This window comes from Anser cygnoides, chromosome 3 (genome assembly GCF_040182565.1).
Source record: "Anser cygnoides isolate HZ-2024a breed goose chromosome 3, Taihu_goose_T2T_genome, whole genome shotgun sequence".
Lineage (NCBI taxonomy): Eukaryota > Metazoa > Chordata > Aves > Anseriformes > Anatidae > Anser > Anser cygnoides.
In genome coordinates, this window is record NC_089875.1 from 65,741,510 (window position 1) to 65,764,104 (window position 22,595).

The 22,595-nt window shown below is 42.2% G+C and overlaps 1 protein-coding gene across 10 annotated transcripts in view; it reads right to left on the reverse strand.

Moving 5' to 3' along the window:
* The window catches only part of NCOA7 (nuclear receptor coactivator 7), a 94,402-nt gene that overhangs the window by 22,757 nt on the left and 49,050 nt on the right, over positions 1-22,595 (reverse strand). For all 10 annotated transcript variants that reach the window (XM_048065604.2, XM_066994318.1, XM_066994319.1 and 7 more), the window contains 5 exons: positions 7,609-7,688; positions 6,627-6,734; positions 5,188-5,289; positions 4,013-4,138; positions 1,420-1,604 (listed from right to left, as the gene is read on the reverse strand). In XM_048065604.2, coding sequence (XP_047921561.1) covers positions 1,420-1,604; positions 4,013-4,138; positions 5,188-5,289; positions 6,627-6,734; positions 7,609-7,688 — 601 coding nt within the window. The remainder of the gene's footprint in view (positions 1-1,419; positions 1,605-4,012; positions 4,139-5,187; positions 5,290-6,626; positions 6,735-7,608; positions 7,689-22,595) is intronic.

Sequence of the window (22,595 nt, forward strand, 5' to 3'; positions counted from 1 at the left end):
GATGTACATAGGATGTTAAAAGCAAAATGGAAACAGAAAAAAAAAATGGAAAAGAAAAATGAATAATATATCAACTTAAAGTCTGAAACTCAACTCAAAATTACTTTCTCCAAAATAAACATACATCAGTGGAAATAAATGACTTTAAAGAAAACAGAGAAAAATGTGGAAAGGATAATACCAAAATAAAATGAGTAAATCACGTTGCAGACTATGAGACACAGGTGAAGAAATGGTACAGATGTCATAAGAATGTGCAAGTCATCAGAAGTTCAGTGACCAAAAGAAAACACAGGACATGTATTTAGCCGCTGGAATTTAATTCATATCATATTAATATCGTTACTTCCCACACCTGACAATGTGTCAAGGCTATACTGATTGCTAGTTCAATGGTTTTTCATGCTTTCCTAGCCAGTAAAAATGCGTTTTTGAGAAGAAAGCAAATCAGAGAGAAGCTGTACCCTGTTTAAACATGTTTACTGCAAAGTGGTAACTGCCAACACATCTTTTTTCCTTTTGCTTTTATCAACACTAAAACCTACTACTTAATGCAGACTTCCACAAAGATTTATTTTTAATGCAAGAGAATCATAAAACACTCTTAAAAGGAAAATTCTTAAAAACTTAACAGCACACAAACTGCGTAAGCTCTTTCTTACTGCTAAAAAGTCTGAGGTGAATAAGAATTCAAGACTTTCATCACTTAGGAGTTACTAACAAGTTACTAGACACTCTAGTGACGAGCATAACACAAGTATCTAGAAATTTTTTCTTGAAATAAGAAAATGGAGGGAAGTAGATGAGTTTCCATCTTGCTTAGAACAAATTAAGCTTACACTACACTTAAACATGGTTACACTACACTTAAATGAAACTAAGTTCTCCCCCACTCCCCAAGACCATTATGTATTACAAATTCTAACTACCAAAGCTTCCCTGGTTCTGAATTGGAAGTATTTCTACAAAATGGTATTTTTGTAAGTCCTGAAGATAGCAGTTAAGGTCTTATCTTCAAAGGCTTTAAATAATACTCTCAGAACGGTCCTCGTAACAACAAATGTGTTCAGAACAAACGGTCTTCACTTCCACTGAAATAACCTTAGAGAACAGATAGTGCAAGAGCCCAACCAAGGCATGCCATCCAATACTTGTCATTGGTATATTTTTTTACTGGTCTCCTTTGCACTGCAATTCCCATATTCATGACCCATTTCTCTCTGCCACTGAATTCCTCTAAGCATTAAGCAAAAGAACAATATAACTCCTTTGAATCACTCCTTAGCTGGCATTTTCATCCCCTGGTTTCTTATATTCTGCTGCATTCTGTGATTAAAGCCCTTTCCCCCCACCTCCCTCTATTTCCATGACCCTTAGGGAAAATATGTAAATGTAAGTTCAGGAAAGAATACTCCTTACGATGGCAATGCATCTTTAATCTTCATGTGAGAGATGTCGTTGTAGAGAGCTATAGAGACAACCTCCTCCATGGGGCAGATTAGCCCATATTCTTCACAGCCATTCTCAATTACCAGAGGATCAGATTTATGTGGGTCAAACATGATGTTATTTGGAGTTACTATCATGACTCCTCCAACTACACCCTGCAACAGAAGAAGGAAGAGTTAACATATCACATGCAATTAACTTATCATAACTCAGTAGCATTTAGGCTACTAGACTAAAAATAAAAAACAAATAATAAAAAAAGTCACCAAACTCTCTCCTGCCTTTTTATATCCCTGTCACGCAATATTTGGTAACAAAACATTTTTTCCAATTGCATCAAGTCAGACATTGTAAGGAGAGTAAAGAAAAAAGATTTCTTAGTGACATCCAAGTTTCTGGCTACTAAGGAGGAACATCTGAACTACCCAACTTTCAGTGTTAGCTGCTACAAGCTAGAGCTAGAGACTGATAATCAACCTCAGACAAAACAGGGTAGTGGATTTAAAAAATAAACAAGCAAATTTATCCTAGATACAGCCACCCTCACACAATATACGAATTTATAGGCAACTAGCACACCTGAAGGTAGTCTTCGTCATGGAAATGTCAAGGTTACCATGCTAAGCTAAATTCCAAATCCCCTTGATTTGGAATTCCAAGTGGTACATGCAAAAAGCTTCTATACACAGTACCTAATATGAAGCAGTTTCTTTCCTGGTACCTCTGATTCAAGCATATTTTGCACAGCTGTAGAAGATGCATTTAATTCACAAAAACATGATCTAGCCATTTATTCAATAAAAGACTGCATCAGCCACCATTCACCTGTGACATCTCACCATATTTCAAGGTTTACAAAGGAGATTTCTAATGTCTTGGTCCTGCACCCTCTCTTCCAGACAAACTGCAAACTTCACCAGACCAACTCTTTCTGTGCTGTGCACAAATCATCACATATGACAAACAGGAACCACAGTTTAACAGGAATGACCAACACTGTGGATAATATCAATTATTCAAGGTCATCTGCAAAGCAGGCCAGGAAAGACTAACAAATAGGCAGGTAAAGAACCACAATTTGTGTTTGTTTGGTGTGTGTGTGTTTTGTTTTTGTTTTGTTTTGTTTTTAACTGGGGAGACAAAGCTGATGGCTTGGCAGTGGCAAATGAGTGCATGTGTGCCTGCTCCCTTGTAAAGCAAGGTCTGTAAGTCTCTCCCATATGCTTCTCCTGTATGACAAGTAATCAGAGTACACACATTTGTCTTTGGATGAAAGAATCAAAATCAAGTGCAGAAGCTTCTTCCCCAGCTATGTACTCTATCTATCCAGATGAGCAACACATCAGTAGGCTGTACTTCCCCCCACTCACTTCAGGAAGCAAGGCAACAAGGGATTCTAGTTACACTGACAAAGATGGTGTCCCACATTCCACTGCTTTGACTGCAAACAAATTACTTTTTCAGCCCTGGAGCAAAAAAGAAAAAAAAAAAAGGGAAAAAAAGGCAATCTGCATCCTCTACACCTAGCAAGCAGCATATAACAAAGCAATAGTATTGCCCTAATCTACATGCAGACATCAAGTAGCCCTCCATTACTTCCTACAGAATAAGAGTCTATGGAAATTGCAAAGTGGTTCAATGCCGTCCTCATCCACTCCATGGAAAAATAAACCAAAAAACTCTAAACACATCCATCTTACGGAATTCACAGGATTAAGGTGGAAAAAATATCTTTAACCCACAGCGGTTAGTATGACCAGTATTATAAATTCCAGAGAACTTAAAAGCCCAAACATGCAGACATCTAACTAAGAACAGAGTCAACAAGAGATGTGTTAAAGAGCAGATATATGAAAGCAGACAGTTCAAGAACAAAGTATTGCAACCTTGAGAAGAGAATAGGGTCAGGATACTGCATAAGCGTTGTGCCTTCACTTCTAAAACTGCTGCTGTAAAATTTAGGTTTGCATTCCTAATGGGAACATGTATGTCACAAGAATGCTTCTAGGGAAAAGAAAGAAAAGGTCTTCTCATGCAGTATTTATCTTTTTATTAGAGTTTGTGTGACATTCATTACCAAACGCAGAACTAATACGAACATATTTGGAAACAATCTGGAGAGTTAAATGAGTTAAATTTTAGCTTAAAGTCATAAATGAAATAGATAGGCATGTGTTCATCTTATAAAGCTGTTGCACAACTTGATGTAACTGGACAACTAATCCTGAATTGTCTGAACTCTGAAGTGCAGTTTTCTGTGTCAAACAAACTCTGAAGCAGATATTTCTGGTTAAGTCATGGTAAGGGAATGAAGGTGGTTAGAAGAGCTGTTCCTCCATAAAGCAGTTATTATAATATTAAAAAAATACTAAAGAACAAAATCATACTGCATATCACTGTGGCAGCAATAAACATAGCAGTGACAGATAAAGCCACAACATTTATGTTCTTTACAAACATGGAGTATGTCTGGCTCCCACAGTGCTCATTTCTCACACTATCTGCACAGATTTCGCGTTTAAAGAATCTTAGACAATGCCGAAAAAGCCCAAGTTCCACCTACCTTACCATCTGTGAAGTAACGACAATTCATTTTTAAAAATTTGACAACCACAGGCTCATCCTCTTCTGAGGTGGAAGACAGGACCCTCTCAACTGGTTTGAAGGCCTTTCTTGCCAAATCAGCATCCTTAAAAAAGAAAAAGCTCAGTGCAAAGCAACAGGACCAGAACAATCTACTTCTAGATTTTGGGCAACTAAAAAAGCAAGTTTAAGCAAAAAAGAAGGTAGTTGGTTAAGGAAGAAAAATGATGGTCATGAATGTGTAGGTACTTATGTACATTTAATGCAGTATGCTCTAAGGAAGAAACACCTTGTAACATTACAAAAAATCCCTCCATACAAATAACAGGCAAGAAATCCAGAAACGTCAAGCTCTGAATACAGTTCACAGTATTTCAGTGAGGTAGTCTCATTAAGAGAGGGCCAGTCCTGCCGCCCCATCCACACACAGTGCAGCCTCGCTGGCACTGGTGTTGATTCCCATGCAGGTGGCCCAGAGGGGTAGGACTAAGGTTAAATCCAATAATTCACTCCAGGCTTCCCTACATTTTCTCTCTTAATTGGTTATGGATTTGAAACATCTAATTGCTTTGATACCAGCAGACGGACAGCTAAACTCCCTGAAAATGCTACCTACAACCACCCTTCTGAGTAAAATGAAAGTTGAACTATGCCATTGTGCTTCACAAAGATTAAATCCAGCAGTCCTGAGTACAACCATAGTACACTTGCTAGAAAAATACTGGCTGCTCAGACAAACTAATATTCCCATAAGGAATCCCCACACAGGATCAAGGCTGCAGAGCAGCAGAGAAAGACTGCACAAAAGCATAGAAATCTCCAGGGTGAAACAGTAAATACTTCTTCAGTTCTAACTTTCTATTCTTTAGAAACCATACACTACACTATTTCCAATTGCTCTGATATACTCTGGGTCCAACTGATCTTTTATGGGGCTTCTCTGCTCAGACAGAACCCTTAATTTGGATTATTTTAAGTGGTGGCAAAATTTGTAGTACAGCAAATTAAAAGTAATGTTACTCAACATTAACAACACTATACATGAGGCTTGAATTGTAACTTCAAAACCGAGCTATTTACACAGCCCTGAATCTCAGCTTCAGCATCAGAAATTGTTTTGTGAGCACAAGATCAGTGAAACAATGTTTGACTTACAGGGAGTTTATCGTATTCAGCATCCGATGATGAAGGAGAAACAGGAGCACCAGGACTGAAAGAAGACAGCCTGGCAGCACTTGTTTCTGGCACAAAGAGAATCTAAATAGAAAAACACGTAAAAACATTAGGAAAAAGTTTTTTAAAAGTTATTTGCTACAAATACTACTTTCTACTAGGAAGACAAACCAATATTGATTGCTTATGATTGCAATGCAGTCCTTAACTACTACTTATTCTAGAATCCTTCTTCATTAATGGTGATGGTGGGGTATGTGCAGGTCTAATTATAGGATCTAGTCCTACGTTTTGTTTTGCAGAACAGGCAAGAAAATAACACATTTTCCACACAAAGAGACATCCTCCCATCCACCCCGAAGTTGCAATACCAATTTCTCTTGCAACTACCACAGCTACAAAACTAGTAACTGTGAAATGACTATTAACAATTAACTTATAATGGCAAACTCTGACCTTCTCTTTGGGCTATTGTGGAAGATTTGGGATTTTTAGTGCTAGAAATTCATAACACTTCACTCTAGGTTGCCTGTTTCAGAAAACATACTTGTACCTCCAAATTTAAGAACATATCCTTTATATGACCCAGCATTTTAGCAACATGCACTGCATTTAAAAGGGGTAAAAAGCTTTACACTAGCACAAGTGTATGTAAAAATGTAATCCTTTGAATTTCTACATTCTCTCACAGTTTGAGAATTGCAGTACGGCTTTTGTCCTCCACCCCAAATAAAAACACATTCATTTGTTGCAAGTGTCAGAGCAAAGGAAGATATTTTAGAAATAACTAAAAAAAATAAAAAAACCCTTAAGTTTAGTTTTAAAATAAGCATGCTGAGAAATGTAAAGCAATTTAGCTTATCCCAGCTTTTGTCTGCTTGGTAATGCTATCTCTGTGCCTCCGTTTTCCTACGTGCAAAGCAGGACACTTCAGTCTCTTCATGTCTGTAAAGCAGGAATAGAGATCTGCTCTTCATGAACCAGGTGTCAGCCTTCGCATTTCCATCTCCATTATGTGACTCTCCCAAAAACATTCTCCAAAACTGACTCATCTCCAAAATAATGGCAAAGAGCCATTTCAATTACTGTATCTAACTCTCTAATTCTTTAATATATTATAGATAAAATTCACGTAGGTTTTCCAAGAATTTTACTCTCTTACATCAGCTCCATTCCCCTCTTGAGCTTCAGAGCTCAAGCTTTATTGACAGCAAATAAATAACAGAAGTCAGACACGGCAATTACAAAACTGCCCCCCACGCACCTCCATGTAATGATCTCTTAAATTGACCTTTGAGGGGTTTTAAATTACCATCCATTATCCTTGCATCCACGTACCCAAAAGATATGTGAAAGCAGTAAAAAGCCTCTAAATACATAGCAAATAATCAGGTTTCAGGAATAGAATACAAAAGATTTACCTGGCCTGGAACAATTGTCTGCGTGAAAAGCTTATTGAGTTCCACAAGCTTGTTTGGGGTGATGTTAAATTTTAATGCTATGCTGTTTATGGTGTCCTGATTTCCAGCCTGAAGAAAGATTCGAAGCTTAAAATATTGTGGTGATCACATACAGCATAACAGCTGAACTATAACCATCTAGCAGACTGTTTGCAGGGAATAGATTTGATGATCCAACACACCCCCTGTTTAACAGCTTATGCGATAAGCCAATGTCAATACAAAGAAAAAAAATATTCTCTCACACTATTCAGTAGATAAAATGGTAGATGTGTTACAGATATCCCTCTCATTTTGTCACAAACTTTAAAGCAGCAGCACCTTATTCATATGTGGTATGGCAAGTGGGGAAAAGGGACACACACTGGAAAGTTCATTATCCCTTCAGCAGTCCCATTAAGTCAGACACTTGTTCTGTTCCCAGCTAGAATACTGGCCTTCTACAGTCACAGTGGGTGTGGGAGGGTTGGGCGCAACTTCTGTTCAGGGACCCTGGATGACACACAGGGACCTTCTGTACAGAGCCAGTCCTCTGAGCTGTAGTGGCAGCAGTATGTTTTCTCAGTGCTCCAGATTAGAGAAAGGTCACACAGTCATCTCAAGACCAAGCAGAGGCTTGCAATCCCTGAGAAAAACTGTGGAAGTATTTTTCAGAATAACAAAACTGATTATTCTATTAAAGGGTCATATTGCAGAAGTAAAAAACAGGACTGGCAGCTGTGAGGGAGAGGCAGAGCACCTGGGCTGAACAGCAGCTCTGGATGTGAGCCCGGCTCTCCCCACACACACAACAGTAATTGGAACAAATCCTCCTGACATACACGCAAACATTATCAGTTAGCATTCATTCCCTGCTTTCTGTTTTGTGTCACTGGCTCACTGTCAACCTCAACAACTCCACTTTTAAAAAGCAGAAGTGAACAAACCACACAGTAATACTTACAGTATACTCCACTGTACCAAGGGGTTTCTGAGAAACCATCTTCTTTTCTTTCTTTTCATTGGTTTTGTTTTGATTGTCATCTAAAGAGGAAAAAGCAGAGACTGTCATTGGCTTTTGTGTATCATTTGTTATCAACATGTTTCATTATCAACGTGTTTCCGAATAGACTCAAAAGAAGCGTAAACTGAAGCTACCAATGGGAACAAGACACCGAAATAGCTATTAACTACTAGGCATTGCAAGGCAGGCACCACTTCAAGTACAGCAGGTTTAGTAATCCCTCAGGAACGCTGGAAGAATAATGTACATGATACCGTATCAATATGGAGCCGCTCCCATGCTTTTCTCCATGATTACTACACAGCTCAGCTGCTGGATATAAGCACTTTGTGTGACCAGCTGCTATCAAGGCTGAGATAGAAACCAGCCTCCGAATATATGCACTGGTACTGCATTGTTATGACCATGGCAAATACTGGTTCAACACCATTTCATCACTAGTACTTCATACTTAAATGCTATTTTAGACTCTGAGGCTTGAAGTACACCAACAGTCCTGCACAACAAGTGTGCACACAGCAGTACAAAACAGCATAAGCACAAAGCTCGTTCAGAAGACATTTTCCACCAGCATGACAAATGGGCTGCACCTGCCCAAGCACCAGAGAGGCCCACGCAGCACCAGCAGGGCAGCTCCTCTTCACCCTTACCCCGGCAAAGGGGCAGCAAAGCCAAGGATGAGGGAAGCCAGAGGGGCAGCAAAGCCGGGGATGAGGGAAGCCGCCCGCTGCCCACCCATCCCGCTGCCTGCGGCCGCCCCCAGCCCCACAGGCTCACCCCGCACCCAGGCCCACGCCCGCCTACCTGCTGGTGGTGGGGGCGAGGGCGGCGGGCAGCCCCAGCTCCAGGAGCGGGGCCGGGATGCGGAGAGGCCGTGCATGGCTGCCCTGTGCCCCAGGGCCCGAGCACGGGTGGGAGAGGCGAGAAGGCAGGGCCGGGCCCAGCACCCCCGGCGGTGGGGCCGAGGAGACGCTGCCCCCCGGGGGGGCTGCCAGGGAAGGGAGGCCGGGGAGCGGCGAGGCGCCTGGCTCGCGTTCAGGCTGCGCCGCAACCTTTGCTATTTCCACAGAGCGAGAGGCAGATAGTAAAAAGGAGGGCGAGGACTCGTATACCGACTGTAATGTACACAAAAAGAAAGGAGGGGCCCACAAGTGTGTCACACCTGGCCCTTCTGCCCGCTGGTTTCCACAGTGACACTAATGCCGGGGACTGACCCAGCGCTTCCCGAGGACTGAATCCACACACACCGGGACCCTCTCCGTCAGCCACCAGAGGCCAACACGAGCACCTCATGGCATGCCCAGCTGACACACGTGGGCAGAGAGCATTTTGGAGCAGAACATCCCTCAGTTATCTCAGCAATTTCATCTCCGAGACTGGAGACCCACAGCGAAACTTTCAGAATTAGCACTCTCGCTGCCTTTTTCTGTCCATTTGCATTTTTCATCGCTGCCAGTCTTACTCAGATCAAAGTCAATGGTGAAGGATGGAAGAAAGAGGGTAGTGACAGCAGTTAGCAGTGCACAGTACTAAGCCATCAGAAACAGTGCCAATGATGGACAGAAGTGGCAAACAGTGGATATTTCCCATAGCCATTAAGTACAACTGCCAATATGGCACAATCTTGTTTGAAGAAATTCCCCCAACTAACAGTAAGTTAGATCACACCCTTTTCTGTTACTCAGGAGACACCACTTCAATTACTTCAGGATAATTAAAATTACATAACACAAACGTGAAGGCAAACTATATAAGCTGCCTGTGACCTATCAGTACAGGCAAGGAAAGGTTTACAGGTAAACTAGATCTGCTGTTAAGTTATTTGGTATAGCTGGAAAAGTAGACAAATTTTCAAATACATGAAGTCTTTCTTAGCTTGAAATAGCACACATTTATTAAGAACAATTATGACATAATAACAGGACATGCATCAGTAAGACTATATGGGGAAAAATAAAGCAGTCCAGACAGATGTGGGAAGGGAGGGAGAATTTATACCTGTTGAATATGAAGTTAAATTTGTATGTGAATGAGAAGAATAACAATACACAGTAGCAGCAGTTTCCCTGTGGAGCTTGTGCTACATGCTATTAGCTAACCAGTTTTAGTTCCAAGACTTTGTCTTTGGATGGTGAGAGAGGTGACAGAGAACTGACTGTGTCAGCAACCTCTCTGTGGCACAAGGGGACCACAAAACACTATGCCAACACAGTTAACTTTCTACTCTACAGCTTCATGCCGAGGTTCATGCTACCGAGAGACATGCTTTGTCTCAAAAGTAGTAGTAAAGCTGCTCCTTTCCACCCTTCCCCTCTCCTGAAAAGATCCCTCACGTACCTCAAACTCCTGAAGGCAGGATGCCTGCAGCTGCTGGTCTCTCACAATACTCCCTACAGACTCTACCTGCATAGGCTAAAAGAAGCCAGTCTGCGTATCCACCTGCCTTTCAAAACCAAAATCTGAAACTTCTTGTTCAGATTTTATATTTTTATTTTAAAAATGTCCTACAACAAGGATTCCAGATATCATTCTTACACTAGCCCTAACCACTTGACAGACTTTGCCGATTCCGAACCACATCATATAATTGTCAACAATGAAGAGTCTTCAATAGTCTGTGGTTTTGATTTTGCATCTAAAGCTTTGAAGCGATAAATAAATATCAGCCCTTCAGAATAAAAATCATTCTAATGAATCCATTAAATCTGACAGGTACTGCTCACTACACTTATTATACACATAGCTGGGCCAAGGTGACAATCTATACTCTGCAATGAATCTGTATAACAATATAACAGGGTAGTAGGGGGGAACACGACTGGCAAAGAAAGCAGAACAATACAATATTTTCCCAGTGCTCTTATCCTCTCCCATTTCATCTTCAGGAAGCCAAATGTTTTCTGACATTATCTGAAGGCAATAGTCCCACAGGCATCCACAGCACACGAAGGCACGATAGAAGCTAGTCAGGCTGATCCTCAGTAACCACATTTCTTTCAGCCAGAACTGGATGGAAGAGATGCACCTCTTCACAGGCATTAAAATAAAAGCCACTGGCTACTTTTTGAACTTGGAGGTTTGCTTAGTGGTGAAGTGACTCAGTTCTGCCTCCCAAGTTTTCCTGCACTGCACGTACACTGAACGTGGCATCGTACAAATGTGAGCGCTGACTGCGTGTTAACGCAAATGGAATCACACTGCACTTGAAGGAAAAGGGTGGAGTGGGTGGACTGTACCTCTCTGCCATTTCAGGAAACTTGTAAAATAGGAACTGTGTAAAAATAGTAAAACTAATGAGCAATGGGAAAAGGAATGCTGAGTGAGAACAAGCAAGAAAATACAGGACTATTAAAACTGACAGGTTTAAAATGGAAATTTTCTGCCCTTGATATATTTATACCTAGTTCGTTCTCCTAGCAGACTGTTCATACTTAATTTTGCAATTCTGTGGGAAACATTGCAAAAAAGCAATAATTCAGAAAGCAACTCTTGAAGGGGTAAGACAAAGAGGTCAGTTTACCATCCAGAAGACCTTGACACATGATAGGAGAATTACACCTCTGCAACTATGTAAATAGCTGTACAAATAGATAGAATAGGTCAAGCAGCATCAACAGAATCCTGGGCTGCTCACACTGGTGTATGACGTGCCAGTGCAAGACGATACCGTCACCACCACCGTTACAGACTAACCTGCTACTGGCTGAAATCAGCATGAGGCTTTTTAGTACCAGCAATGAGAGCTGAACTGGCCTGACAGTTCAGCTGATGACCAGTAATGCTGTCAGGAATGCAGAAGTAAACAAGGGATTGAAGGACTGATCGCTTCCCACACCAGGTAAATAAACTCAGTAGCCTAACAGAACAGAGGCAATAGCATAGTTAGACCAAAAGTCCATTTTACTCATTAATCTGTGTCTTAACAAACACGTAGGCAGCATGCAAACAGAACAGTCTTCTCCCTGATCAGCCCCCAGAATGCCTAGATATAATGGATTTCCCCAGGTAGAAGAGAGCAGAAGCCACTAGACAGTGGCCCAGTCCCTTTGCACTCCCAAGACCCCCACACTAGTCCTACGACAGCAAACCCCACAAAAACATTATGCACTACATAAACCAGTGCCTCCATTCTTCTACTTAAAGTTTAAAACTTGGTTAAGTTCACCGAGCATCCTATTTAATATCATCTTGAGGATAAACAACTAAATAATCCTTATTCACCTTCTGCATACCATGTGTGTCGTCACAGATTTCTCTACATCTTCCCTCAGTCATATCTTTTTTCAGGTCGACTAATACTAGCTCATTTCAAGCTCTTTCCTATTTCTCTCATCACACAGGCTGCACTTCTCTTTACTACTTCTTTTTCTAATATGGTCTTTTTGAGATAGAGCAAGGAAAACCACATGCTGTTTTCAAGATGCAAAGGAGCTATTAATTGATACAATAACACAATGAGGGTTTCCTTAGAACTAACTGTAAGATACTAGTCGTATTTCTTCCACATCACTGAGTACTTTGCTGCTGTTTCGGGACACTCCAGACTGACATCTCTAAGACAGATTTGCTAGAAGAAATAAAACTGTATTAGTTACGGCCTAACCAAGAACCAGAATCAAGGAGTGAAAATCTGAAGGTAGCTCACAAGAATCTAAAAGGCAATGCATTCAGAGGAGGACAGTTATCACTTGGAGCAACCTAATCAGAGTGCTGATAAGAAATTACGCAGACAAGGCTTCCTGAGGGTAGCTCCCTTATCAGTGAACGAGGCCCAATACCAGCTATCTTGACAGAGATGTAGCACAATAAGTATCACTTAAGTCATTATAGATAGACTTCGAGAATACAAAAGCCCTCCTCGAGCTGAGCGAGGAAGAAGGAAAAAGATGAATCAGTTTATCTGAACAATTTTTTCCATCTCTGCTTTCTAGACTGACGTTTTAATAACTTTCAGAAATGCTGTATACACAGAGCAGTTGAGTAGAAGATGATTTAGTTTTGCCTCTACAAGCACTTTTTCTGGCTTGTGGCAGGCAAAGGCAGCAAGGTAGATGGAAACATTCTCAGCTCGGATTTGGGTAGTGGACTGCGACCATGCTACGTGAGGAGAATTTAAAAGACGACACACCGATGACCCCCCACACACCATCTTTGGTGTCTGTTCTTCAGTTCTGCTTCCCACTTCTCCAACACCCTCCTGCCAAGCCCTTACCTTTACTTCTATTTTTCCTCGACTGAATCATTTCATCATTTAGCTTCCTTTTCTTCTGAAATCACTGAAACAACAAGTCAGCTGTCACCCTCCATGAGCTCATGTGTGCTTATCAGTCAGTGAAACTTCTGCCATAGGGGAATAGTAACTCCCAGACCAATAACAAATCCTGCCACATCAATTCTGAAATATCTACAGCCTGAACGATTTTTCTCTGCTTTCATTAACAATTGATCGTGGTTGTGCACTAGCTACTTTCCAGGCATGTCTTTTAAAGGAATGAAGAGATCACCTGAAAATACACGGCCCCAAAACAAAGTCACAACACTTCCAAGAGCTGATATAACAAAGGTAGTAACTCCTTCTGCAATAAATGGAGGTGGTATTTTAAGGCCCATTTAAATAAGAATTTGGACATGAGACTCATGCAATATTCATATACTGCAGCTTCTACATGGAAAACTGAAAATATTTTCAAGGAACTTAAACTCCTCTTCTATCCAGTCATCGACTCCTTCCTTCACAAACTGAGTCTTTAGGTGCTCTGGTTTAATCTGCAGAGGCACAAAGCAATGCTGTATGTTACATTTTCAACAGGTTATTACAAGGCAAACACGCTGTGCTAAAATGCAAAGCAAAAGGAGATACGGCTCAGGGCAGCGTCATTGTTGCTCTTTTGCTGGCACATGCACATCAGGCAGGATGGATGGGGACACAGCAGGAGACACAAGCCCTACAAAGAAAGCGAGGGGGACAAGAGGCTCCCCCAGCATGCCAAGCACCCAGCAACTACGCGGCTCTGATGGTTAAGATGGCAAGATGTGCACCGCAGCACTCAAAGTTTCCTTTACTAGCATCTGTTAGAAAAGTGAGAGGAGGAGCAAAGATCTAGTTAAAAAGGTCACTGAATTTTAGGTAGAGGGAAAAAAACAAAAAGACTATTTCAGAGGGAGGCAGTTCATGTAGTGCAACTGCCAAGAGAATTATTTAGCACATTGCTGTAAAGAAACATCGAGATGCAGCCAGCAGTCCGGTGCTTCAGCTTTAAACCTCACCTAGAAAACAGCAGGGCAGTAGCTGAAATGTCCTTAGCCTGAAAAACTTGTCAGAGGGCTGACTAGAAGAGTCTTTATATTGAACATTATAGTCAGAAGGAAAGCTTAAAGGAGAGGATGTGCAGTGGCACGAGCAGCAAGGACGTGCAGAGGATGTTCACCAAAGGCAGGGGTGGCAGAGGGCTGCTGGTGTGCTGGGTGCCGGCTGAAGATACAGGAAGGGTTCAGGTCAGATAATGTCGTATCAGATAAAACAAAAACTTCTGCAGGTAGAGACCACTACTGAGAAATAGGTCGTGGCAGATGCTGGTGGGCAGGGCAGCTTCTGCCCGCAGCTCCTGTGAAACTTCTCCAAGAGCAAGGCAGATGGGTGACTACCAGGGAGTGCTCCCCACCTTCTTCCAGGTGCAAAGCAGCCCGTTTGCAATGGGAATATTTGGAGTCACAGGGAAGAAGGGAGAGAACATGAGAAAAGGGGGGGGGGGGGGTTCTTGTTGTAGCCATAATGGTCAAAAATAGGCAAAAGAAGGCTGTTGTGAAAGGTAATGGGTTTCTGACAGAGCAATTAATGTAAAATGAAAAGTGAGAGGAGTCTTTGGGACTACGAACCCACTTTTCAGGTCTGACAAGCAGCTTTCTTGCTAAGTACACGTTAAGAATGAGCTAAGATATATATCAGCTGGAGAGCAGTGTTTTCCCAGCCTTCCAGATGCAAGGATCCTAGCAGTCTCTTTGCCCCCAAGTAAACTGGTTACACGTGCTTTTTTTTTGTTGTGCCAGGTAACACTGTCCTAGTGTACTACAGACCTTCTATGTCCTAAGTCTCTCTGAGGGAGGCTGGGTGCACTAGCAAACCATAACTTCATCTGCCTGGGGATCAAAGCATAGCTTGCATTCCCTTCGCGGTTTGAGGCAAAGCTGTGGCTGCTTCTGAACAACTGTTTTTGTGGGAATGTGATGTAAAGAAATGTAATTATCCTGAGCATCTCTCCAAAGGAGAGAGTGATTAGTGTTTGAAGATTGGCAAGGAAGACAGGTAAGAGAAAAATCTCATTTCTGCCCATCACATTTTGGGTAGCAATTCATACCATTTTTTTAAACCAAGTGCGAATGCCACAAGTGGAACACTTCCATTAGCCAAGTTCTTGCAGACGTAAATGAGTACCTCCTTATACAAGGCTGAAATACATACTGAGGCTGAGCCAAAAACTAACAGTTGTGAACTGTGCTATTAAGCCATATGCAGCTTTGCTCTTGGAGATGTAACTGATGCTGGGATACCAAGTCGCTGCTTCATTTTGGGTAGGATTTGCCTAATTGTCTCGATTAAGTTTTCCAAGAGCAATTTGGGGCTCTGAAGTAACTGCATCCCTCATGAAGATTTTATACTGGGACATCTTGAACTTTTTCTTCCTATTTCTTGGAAGTGGTAGTTCACACTATCATACTGGAAAATGTTTGCCACAACACCACACACAGGCAAAGAGCAGTGTCAGAAGCAAAAGGGACCTCTCAGATGCCTAAAATTCAACCCCAGCTGTACATCTGTAGGCCTCTATGACTCGTCCAAGACTGCAGGTTGGTAACAGGACAAAGAAGTTCTCTGCAGAGGTAGTCTTCACGGTATAAATCAAGTTAGTATTTTTAAATGTTGAGGAGATGAACAAATAAAAATCTGTGAATAATATATTGCAGCTAAACATATGAAGGGCAGAAATAAAAATGGTAGAGGGATTAAAAAACAAAACTGAGTGAAGTAATTTTTTTCCTACAAAAAAGGTGAATACTGTGGAGAACAGAAAAAAAAACACACCATAAACAGCTCTTAAATTATATGGCATTTAGAGCATGTAAACTTCAAAAGTTACTATACAACACCCTGAGCCCAAGACAAAGTCAACACTGCTTACACAGAGAAAAGTATTTACAAGATGAACTGTAATATGCACTCCCCTACAGACAAATACCATAAAGAAAAGGAAAGACTGAGACATCAAGAACTATTCGAATTGCATTAAGGGAATGCAACAGAAGCAAAATCCACACAGCTACCAAACTGATCTCAGCAAGGGTACAGCGGCCTAGATGATTACTTCAATAGCTTACTTAAACACAAGGCAGAAAAGTGTGCAACGCAGTACAATTATACAAAGCTACACAGGACTGAAGTTTCAGAGGATTTATATAAAGCTTAACCACAGAGAAGTATATGACTTCTGCTCTAGATTCCTTCAGCCTCACTTTATTTAGCAGTGAGGCTCAATTCTTCTCCAGAAGAATTTGCTCATAAGACAAAACAATAGCTTCTTAGAGGAGAGCTGTTCTCTCCTTGTATGCTTTTACCTTGGACTCTGGCTCTCAACTGATCCCAAAAAGAGCCAATTCAACTGATTAAAACAAAAAACTAACTCAATATTTTTTTGTTGGTGAAGTGAATTGACTCATCTTACCTTATGATCAGATGGAGCAGGGACAGGAAGCACAGGGCCTCCCCTTTCAGCCACAGCAAGGTGTTAATTCATGTTGCTGAACATCAGGCTGTTCATATCACTTATCTGTACTTATGAAACCATTGCCTATGTAAACTATAGTCACCAGGCATATGGAGGTTGTCTAAATCTATCCTGAACCACTTTTAAAAGAAATTTTAAAAAGAAAACCAATTTGCACCTATGAAACTTGTTTATTACTCTTAAAGACTGAGGAACAGCCAGAAAGAATCGGATTGCATAAAATCAGTAAGTTTTAGCAGCAAATAGACGGCTGACAGGAGAGCAGTAAGGAGTAACAGATTTTATGAGGGAAAGAAGCCCTCGCTAGTTTTAAAATTGTGTTTGCGCCATTCAGTGTCTATAAGGAATTAATGAGAATTTCTCTCTCTGCGGAACTAAATGACAGTTACTATAGCAAAGAACGAGCAGCTCCTCGAATACCATGAACAAACTGCTAACACAAGTTAATATATGCTGCTAATATCCTGCTAATATATGATGCAGAGTCAATCCATCAACATAAGATGGCAGAATCAATCTCGCTCTTATTACCTTTTCTTATATTTTATGGAGTGCTCTAAACCATGAGTCACATTCTTACGTGAGATTTTAGTATGAGGAACACTATTTCAAAATGCAACACTGTACAAATTTGAGATATCCATACAATTGTATAAAACAAGTTTTCAGTTCCTCTCTTGGGGAGCTTAATTTTTTGGATTATGCTTTAAAAATGTAAATAGTTTCCTAGTGTTAGTTTCTGCTCATCCTACGCCAACCTATTAGTTCTTACTGCATCCCAACCTGTCTAATCCTTCCAGGGCAAGGTGGCATTTAAACAAGCGTGGTGTCACCACTGAGGATGGCGGAGGGAAAGAGCGGGGAGAGAACAAAGGCGTGGGAATGGGGAAGACAGGAGTGTTTGAAAATGCACCAGCCCTATCACAGCTGAAGCACTTGGATCATAGAACCACAGAATGGTTTGGGTTGGAAGGGACCTTAAAGCCCACCCAGTTCCAACCCCCTGCCATGGGCAGGGACACCTCCCACCAGACCAGGCTGCCCAAAGCCCTATCCAGCCTGGCCTTGAACACCTCCAAGGATGGGGCATCCACAGCTTCTCTGGGCAGCCTGTGCCAGGGCCTCACCACCCTCTGTGGGAAGAATTTCTTCCTAATATCTAATCTATACCTACCCTCCTTCAGTTTAAAGCCATTCCCCCTTTTATTATCACTATACTGCCTGATAAAGAGTCCCTCCCCAGCTTTCCTATTGGATGACAGTGCCAGTTCCTACCTGTTATTTCCTTTGGAAAATGACAATTAATAGCTTTCTTTCTTCATTATCACTCCTATATCTGATATATATTATTGTATTTTTTTTTTTCCTGAAGCTTGTCTTTAGTTCAAAATGATGCTGTCTGGATACATGAAAGCACGCTACTTTTAGCCTCCCATTCCACAGCCAGATGTCCTGCTGTGCATGCCTGCATACAGAGGAAGCAGTGGTGAAATAAAGATAGGTGTAAAAAGATCATCTTTTAAGTGTGACCATTCAAAAGGAAATCCACAGAAAATTTGAGATAGGAAAATGTTTGTTCATGCCTGCCCCCATTTTGCATACATGATGCAACTACATTTACTGTGGAAGTACTTGTAACCACAAACATAATCTGGCCCTGGATGGTCACAGTGAAATACTGACCTGTGTGTAACAGCAGGATGTGGTCATAAGTTCTGTGACAGGAACTTGTTCCCATGCACTCAGGATAACTACCCTGTGGTGTTACTAAAACCTGGGGACTCTTCCTGACCTACTTCCCATTTACCAGTAGGAACTGTCTCTCTCCTCTCTGCTCCTTCACCAAATTCCAACAACCTACGATGGACTTGTGAGCATGACGTTGAGCGATGCACCAGACCGACCAAACTTAACATCAACAGCGCTACCTTAGACTAACTGTAAGCAGCAGCCAAACACCACATCTTCGGCTAAGCGCTTTATCCCCTGCTCAGAGCAAACATTTATCAACCACATAAAAGCCACACAAAAGACAGCCTGTGAGCAGTGGATGTCCACCACCTAAGGGCAGATAAAACAGCAACTGTCTGCAGCTCTACAGCCACCAGGGAAGTAACTACACGGTGTGCAGGCACATGTTATCTTCAGCCTAAGAGGTGTGAATAACAAGCAAAGCAAAGATACAGCAATAAAAACTTCAGCATGGGCTGCTACAGGCTTGCTGGCAATGCTGGGCACGCACGTGGCAGAAACCCCAATACCAGGTTATTGTATCCTCAGGACTGTTTGGCAACAGTATGGTCAGGTTCCCCACTAGCAACGTCAGCATTATGCTACACACAATGTTAAATCAACCTTCCACTGAAATATCGACTTGCATGATGTTCGCAGACTCAGCATCCAGAAACCTCCTCCCCACCCAAAGTTCAGCTTTACCGACGTAAAAGGAATGCTCAGACTCGAGACTACAACCTGGTCACATCCTCTGCCATCACTTCTTCCAGCTCCTAGTTCAAGACCATTCAACCCAAGATCCCTGTGTTTGACACTACCTTTAAAACACCCTGCTCTCCTATTTGTGTAGGAAAAAAGGCTGTCTTGGATGCACTCATACAGCTGGGCAGAGCTGCAGGACAAATTTAATTTTGTGCTTTGCACAATTTAGCAGACAGAAGGGTATTAGCTGTCTTACTGTACTGCAACAGTAACTCCAGGCTTAAAAGAGAAGCCTGTACGCCAAAAACTAGCCAGGTCAATCATATTAAAAAAAAAAAAAAAGAACAGACTACTTTCCCCTGATTAAAACACTTTTTCTGCATGCACATTCTAACTTTCTTTAAAATCAGGGTAAAAACTCTAAATTTTCAGTTTAATAAAGGCAGTAACAAAGTGTCTGGTGAGCATTACCCTGGATAGCAGGCACCCTTAGGTACCTTTTTTCCCCGTTATTCCTGGAACATTAAAAAGCTTTTCTGGCTAAGTTGGTCACCTACGGATGCACATTTCCTGCAGAGCTCTGTGGTATCAACTCATAAACCAGAGCAAACTGCATGGTACAGACAAAGTGTGTCAATCTCTGAACACACTACAGAGAAACATACACTGTGTTACTGGGAACGCAAGAAAAAAGCTACGCACATCCTTAGATCAAACAGGTAAGGTCGTTCTCACTTTCTCTCACTTGACTGAGCAGCTCCACAGACAGTTGGTATCTACATGGCTAGGAACCCAATTCTTATGCAAATTCTACATCCTGTTTTCTGTTACTGAAGAAAACCCTGGTACAGGAAGGAAAGATTTCATACTGCCATGTCTGGCCACCGCTGGGTGAGTTCATTCAGGTTAAGTTAAGAAACAAAACGCTAGGGATAAGAAAAGGCAGAGACTTTCATTAAGAAACACTCTCCACGTACATACCTTACTTTTAAAAAAAATAATCCCAACATACAATTTAAACTGCAAGTCAATAAGGTGGGTTTTTTTAATACCTAATACACTTTTCAGACTAAGCAATGATTAAGAACAAACCCTTTCACATAAATTGACTTTAATTTCTTTAATGTATTTACCTTGGCAATGACAAAGGCTTAACGCACATGACTGCGCAGCTGCTCCCTGAAAAGAGACCTAAGATTAGTCACTTTGGAGCATTATTGGATTTAGGCACAGCTCCACAAGCAGTTTAAAGCAATCGATGATGAAGCTGTTGTCAAAAGCGTGCATAAAATTTCTGACAAACTGTTGTATCAGGGGCCTAAAGAAAATACGTGAGGAGAATTAGTCTGCTAGCAGATCTGGGCTGAGGGAACATACGCAGAGGCATCCCCCCCCCCCCCAAAAAAAAAGATGTGCATTTTAGAAGACTTCAGATTACACGTTGTGTTCATTCATTCATTTTGCTTCTTGAACACAGGAGCCCATCTGTGAAGGCTGTGCCATTTAAGCGTGCAAGGACAAAATCTCCTCAGAACACATACTGGGCTGCCTGGCTTACTGGTTGGTGATAATGAGGCCACAGGGTAGAAATATAGATGAAAATCACAAAGACTGTAAAGACGCAGGACACAAGTCCTATTTTTGTGTACAAGGATGATTTCAGCATCTGATGTGTTGCTGACCACTGTCACTTCATTCCACAGACCTTCAGGGGCCATGTGAACTGGGCTGCACTTTTCTATACAATACTGAACCCCAGTGCACCCTGAGGAGCCGTATCACAGACATGCTGTGACCAACGGGACATGAGGAAGCATCAGCATGGAAAACTGGGACCAAGAGCATTACAAAATAAAGAAGATCTGGCTCAACTCTGCATTGTTATTAAAGGCAGGTCAAAGGAGTTCTACTTCTGGAGCACTTCTGTTAACTTCCTACAGTGTGTTTCAAGCAAAAGATGGGAAGTTGTTTACGAGGAGAAACCAGAAGCCTGCCTTGAGGATACCAAGCTTACATTACGTAGAGCTGCCAAGCATGACCCCTCACACCTGTCTGAAGGCTACAAGATCTGCTGTGTGGTTGCAGTGTGGTCGAGCACCCCCCCAGAATGGCCCTGCAAGGCAAGTGGAGGCTGGCACAGCACAGCACCCAAAGGAGCTCACTCACCAGGCACCACACATCGGGGGCTCCCCGGCAGCAAGAAACACCCGTGCAGAATACGAAGACTGAAAGCACCTCCAGGAATGTCTGCTGTTCCAGGACTGATGGAAAAAAAAAATGGGGAAGTGCGGTTCTTCCCCCCAGGACAAGACAAAAAAGGACGCCCAGCCCAGCAGGCACTCATGCAGCAGCACAGGGTGCACGCACCCGGAGCACTCCTGGGGCTCGGGCTGCCCCACAGGCACCCCGCTGGCTGTGCACACACCACTAACTCGTGCACCCTAGCAGCAAAGGCCTCGCTAACTGTTCAGGTGTCTCTCCCTGCATTATCCCCGCCAGAAATACGGCAGCCCCATTCATTAGTTCTCCCAGCACGCTTCCCGTTCCAGCACACGTCCAGCTGCCGCAGCCCCACTGCACGCTGCGTGCCCAGTTGCCACACAGCTTTCCTCCCATCCTCCAGGGGCCGATTTTCAGCGAAGTTAATTACTTTTAAATGCAGAAGCACTTCAGAATGCAAGTGCTAACTCCTCCTGAAAACGCTGGCCCGGGGTAAGTAGGCAGCCCTTAGAAACGTGCCAGGTTCCTTCAGCCCTGAGACCAGGTTTAGTTGATTTAACACTAGTCATACTGTGATCTGACCTTTGTAGAGCACATCACAAGACTTCACTGTGCTAAATCTTGCTTTGAGTAACCGCTGTAGGAGAATGTAATCTTTAGAAAGTACCAAATCCTGGTATTTCCCCCCTAGTGATGGAAATTTCACCGTAACCGTTCAGAATTTTCTCAGTAATGACGGCCACTGTTTGAAGGGCACGCCAGATTTCTGATCTGCACATCTCTCTCCATCTCCTAGCCTGCTTGGCTTGCCAAAGCTCTTTGCTACGACATTTCAATTACATACAAAGGAGATTTGGGTTGCGGCTCTGCTTCCCTCCTCCCCAAGGAGGGTTATAACCTAAGGATTATCTTATAACCCCTCCTTTCCCCCAAATGTTTGCTTCCTCCCCCAGCTGGGCTGAACAGTACCCAGTAAATCAAGTCAGCAAATCTGAGTTATGAGCCAAAACAGCCCCTGCCCCAGCATCCTGGTCATGGAGCTTCAGAGAAGGATGATGAGGATGAGCAAAGCCACGAAGGATTTCACATGTAAGGATTGCCCAAATTCTTCAGCCTAGAAAGAAAATGATGGAGGAGAGGTATTTTAGAAAGAGCACCCTTCACCTCTAGCACTCCTTCATCCTAGAAGGATGGACACCAAGCTTGGATGTTGTGGTTCAACAGCAGTCACACCATAATTCCCGTTATTCCTGTGCATAAAACTTCCAAGTACTGTTACTATTCATTTCTTCCAAGTGAGACTCTGCAAGCTTACACTCACATATGCACATCAAGTGCCCCAAGTAATTTTTCAGACCCCTGTTTCTGGAAATCTTTGTTCTAACCCTACTCTTAAAACACAATTTGCTTGTTATCAAATTACAAATCAATTCACACAACTCAGCACTGGTAACTTGCTTTGTTTGCAACTCAAACAGCCTTGGACAAATT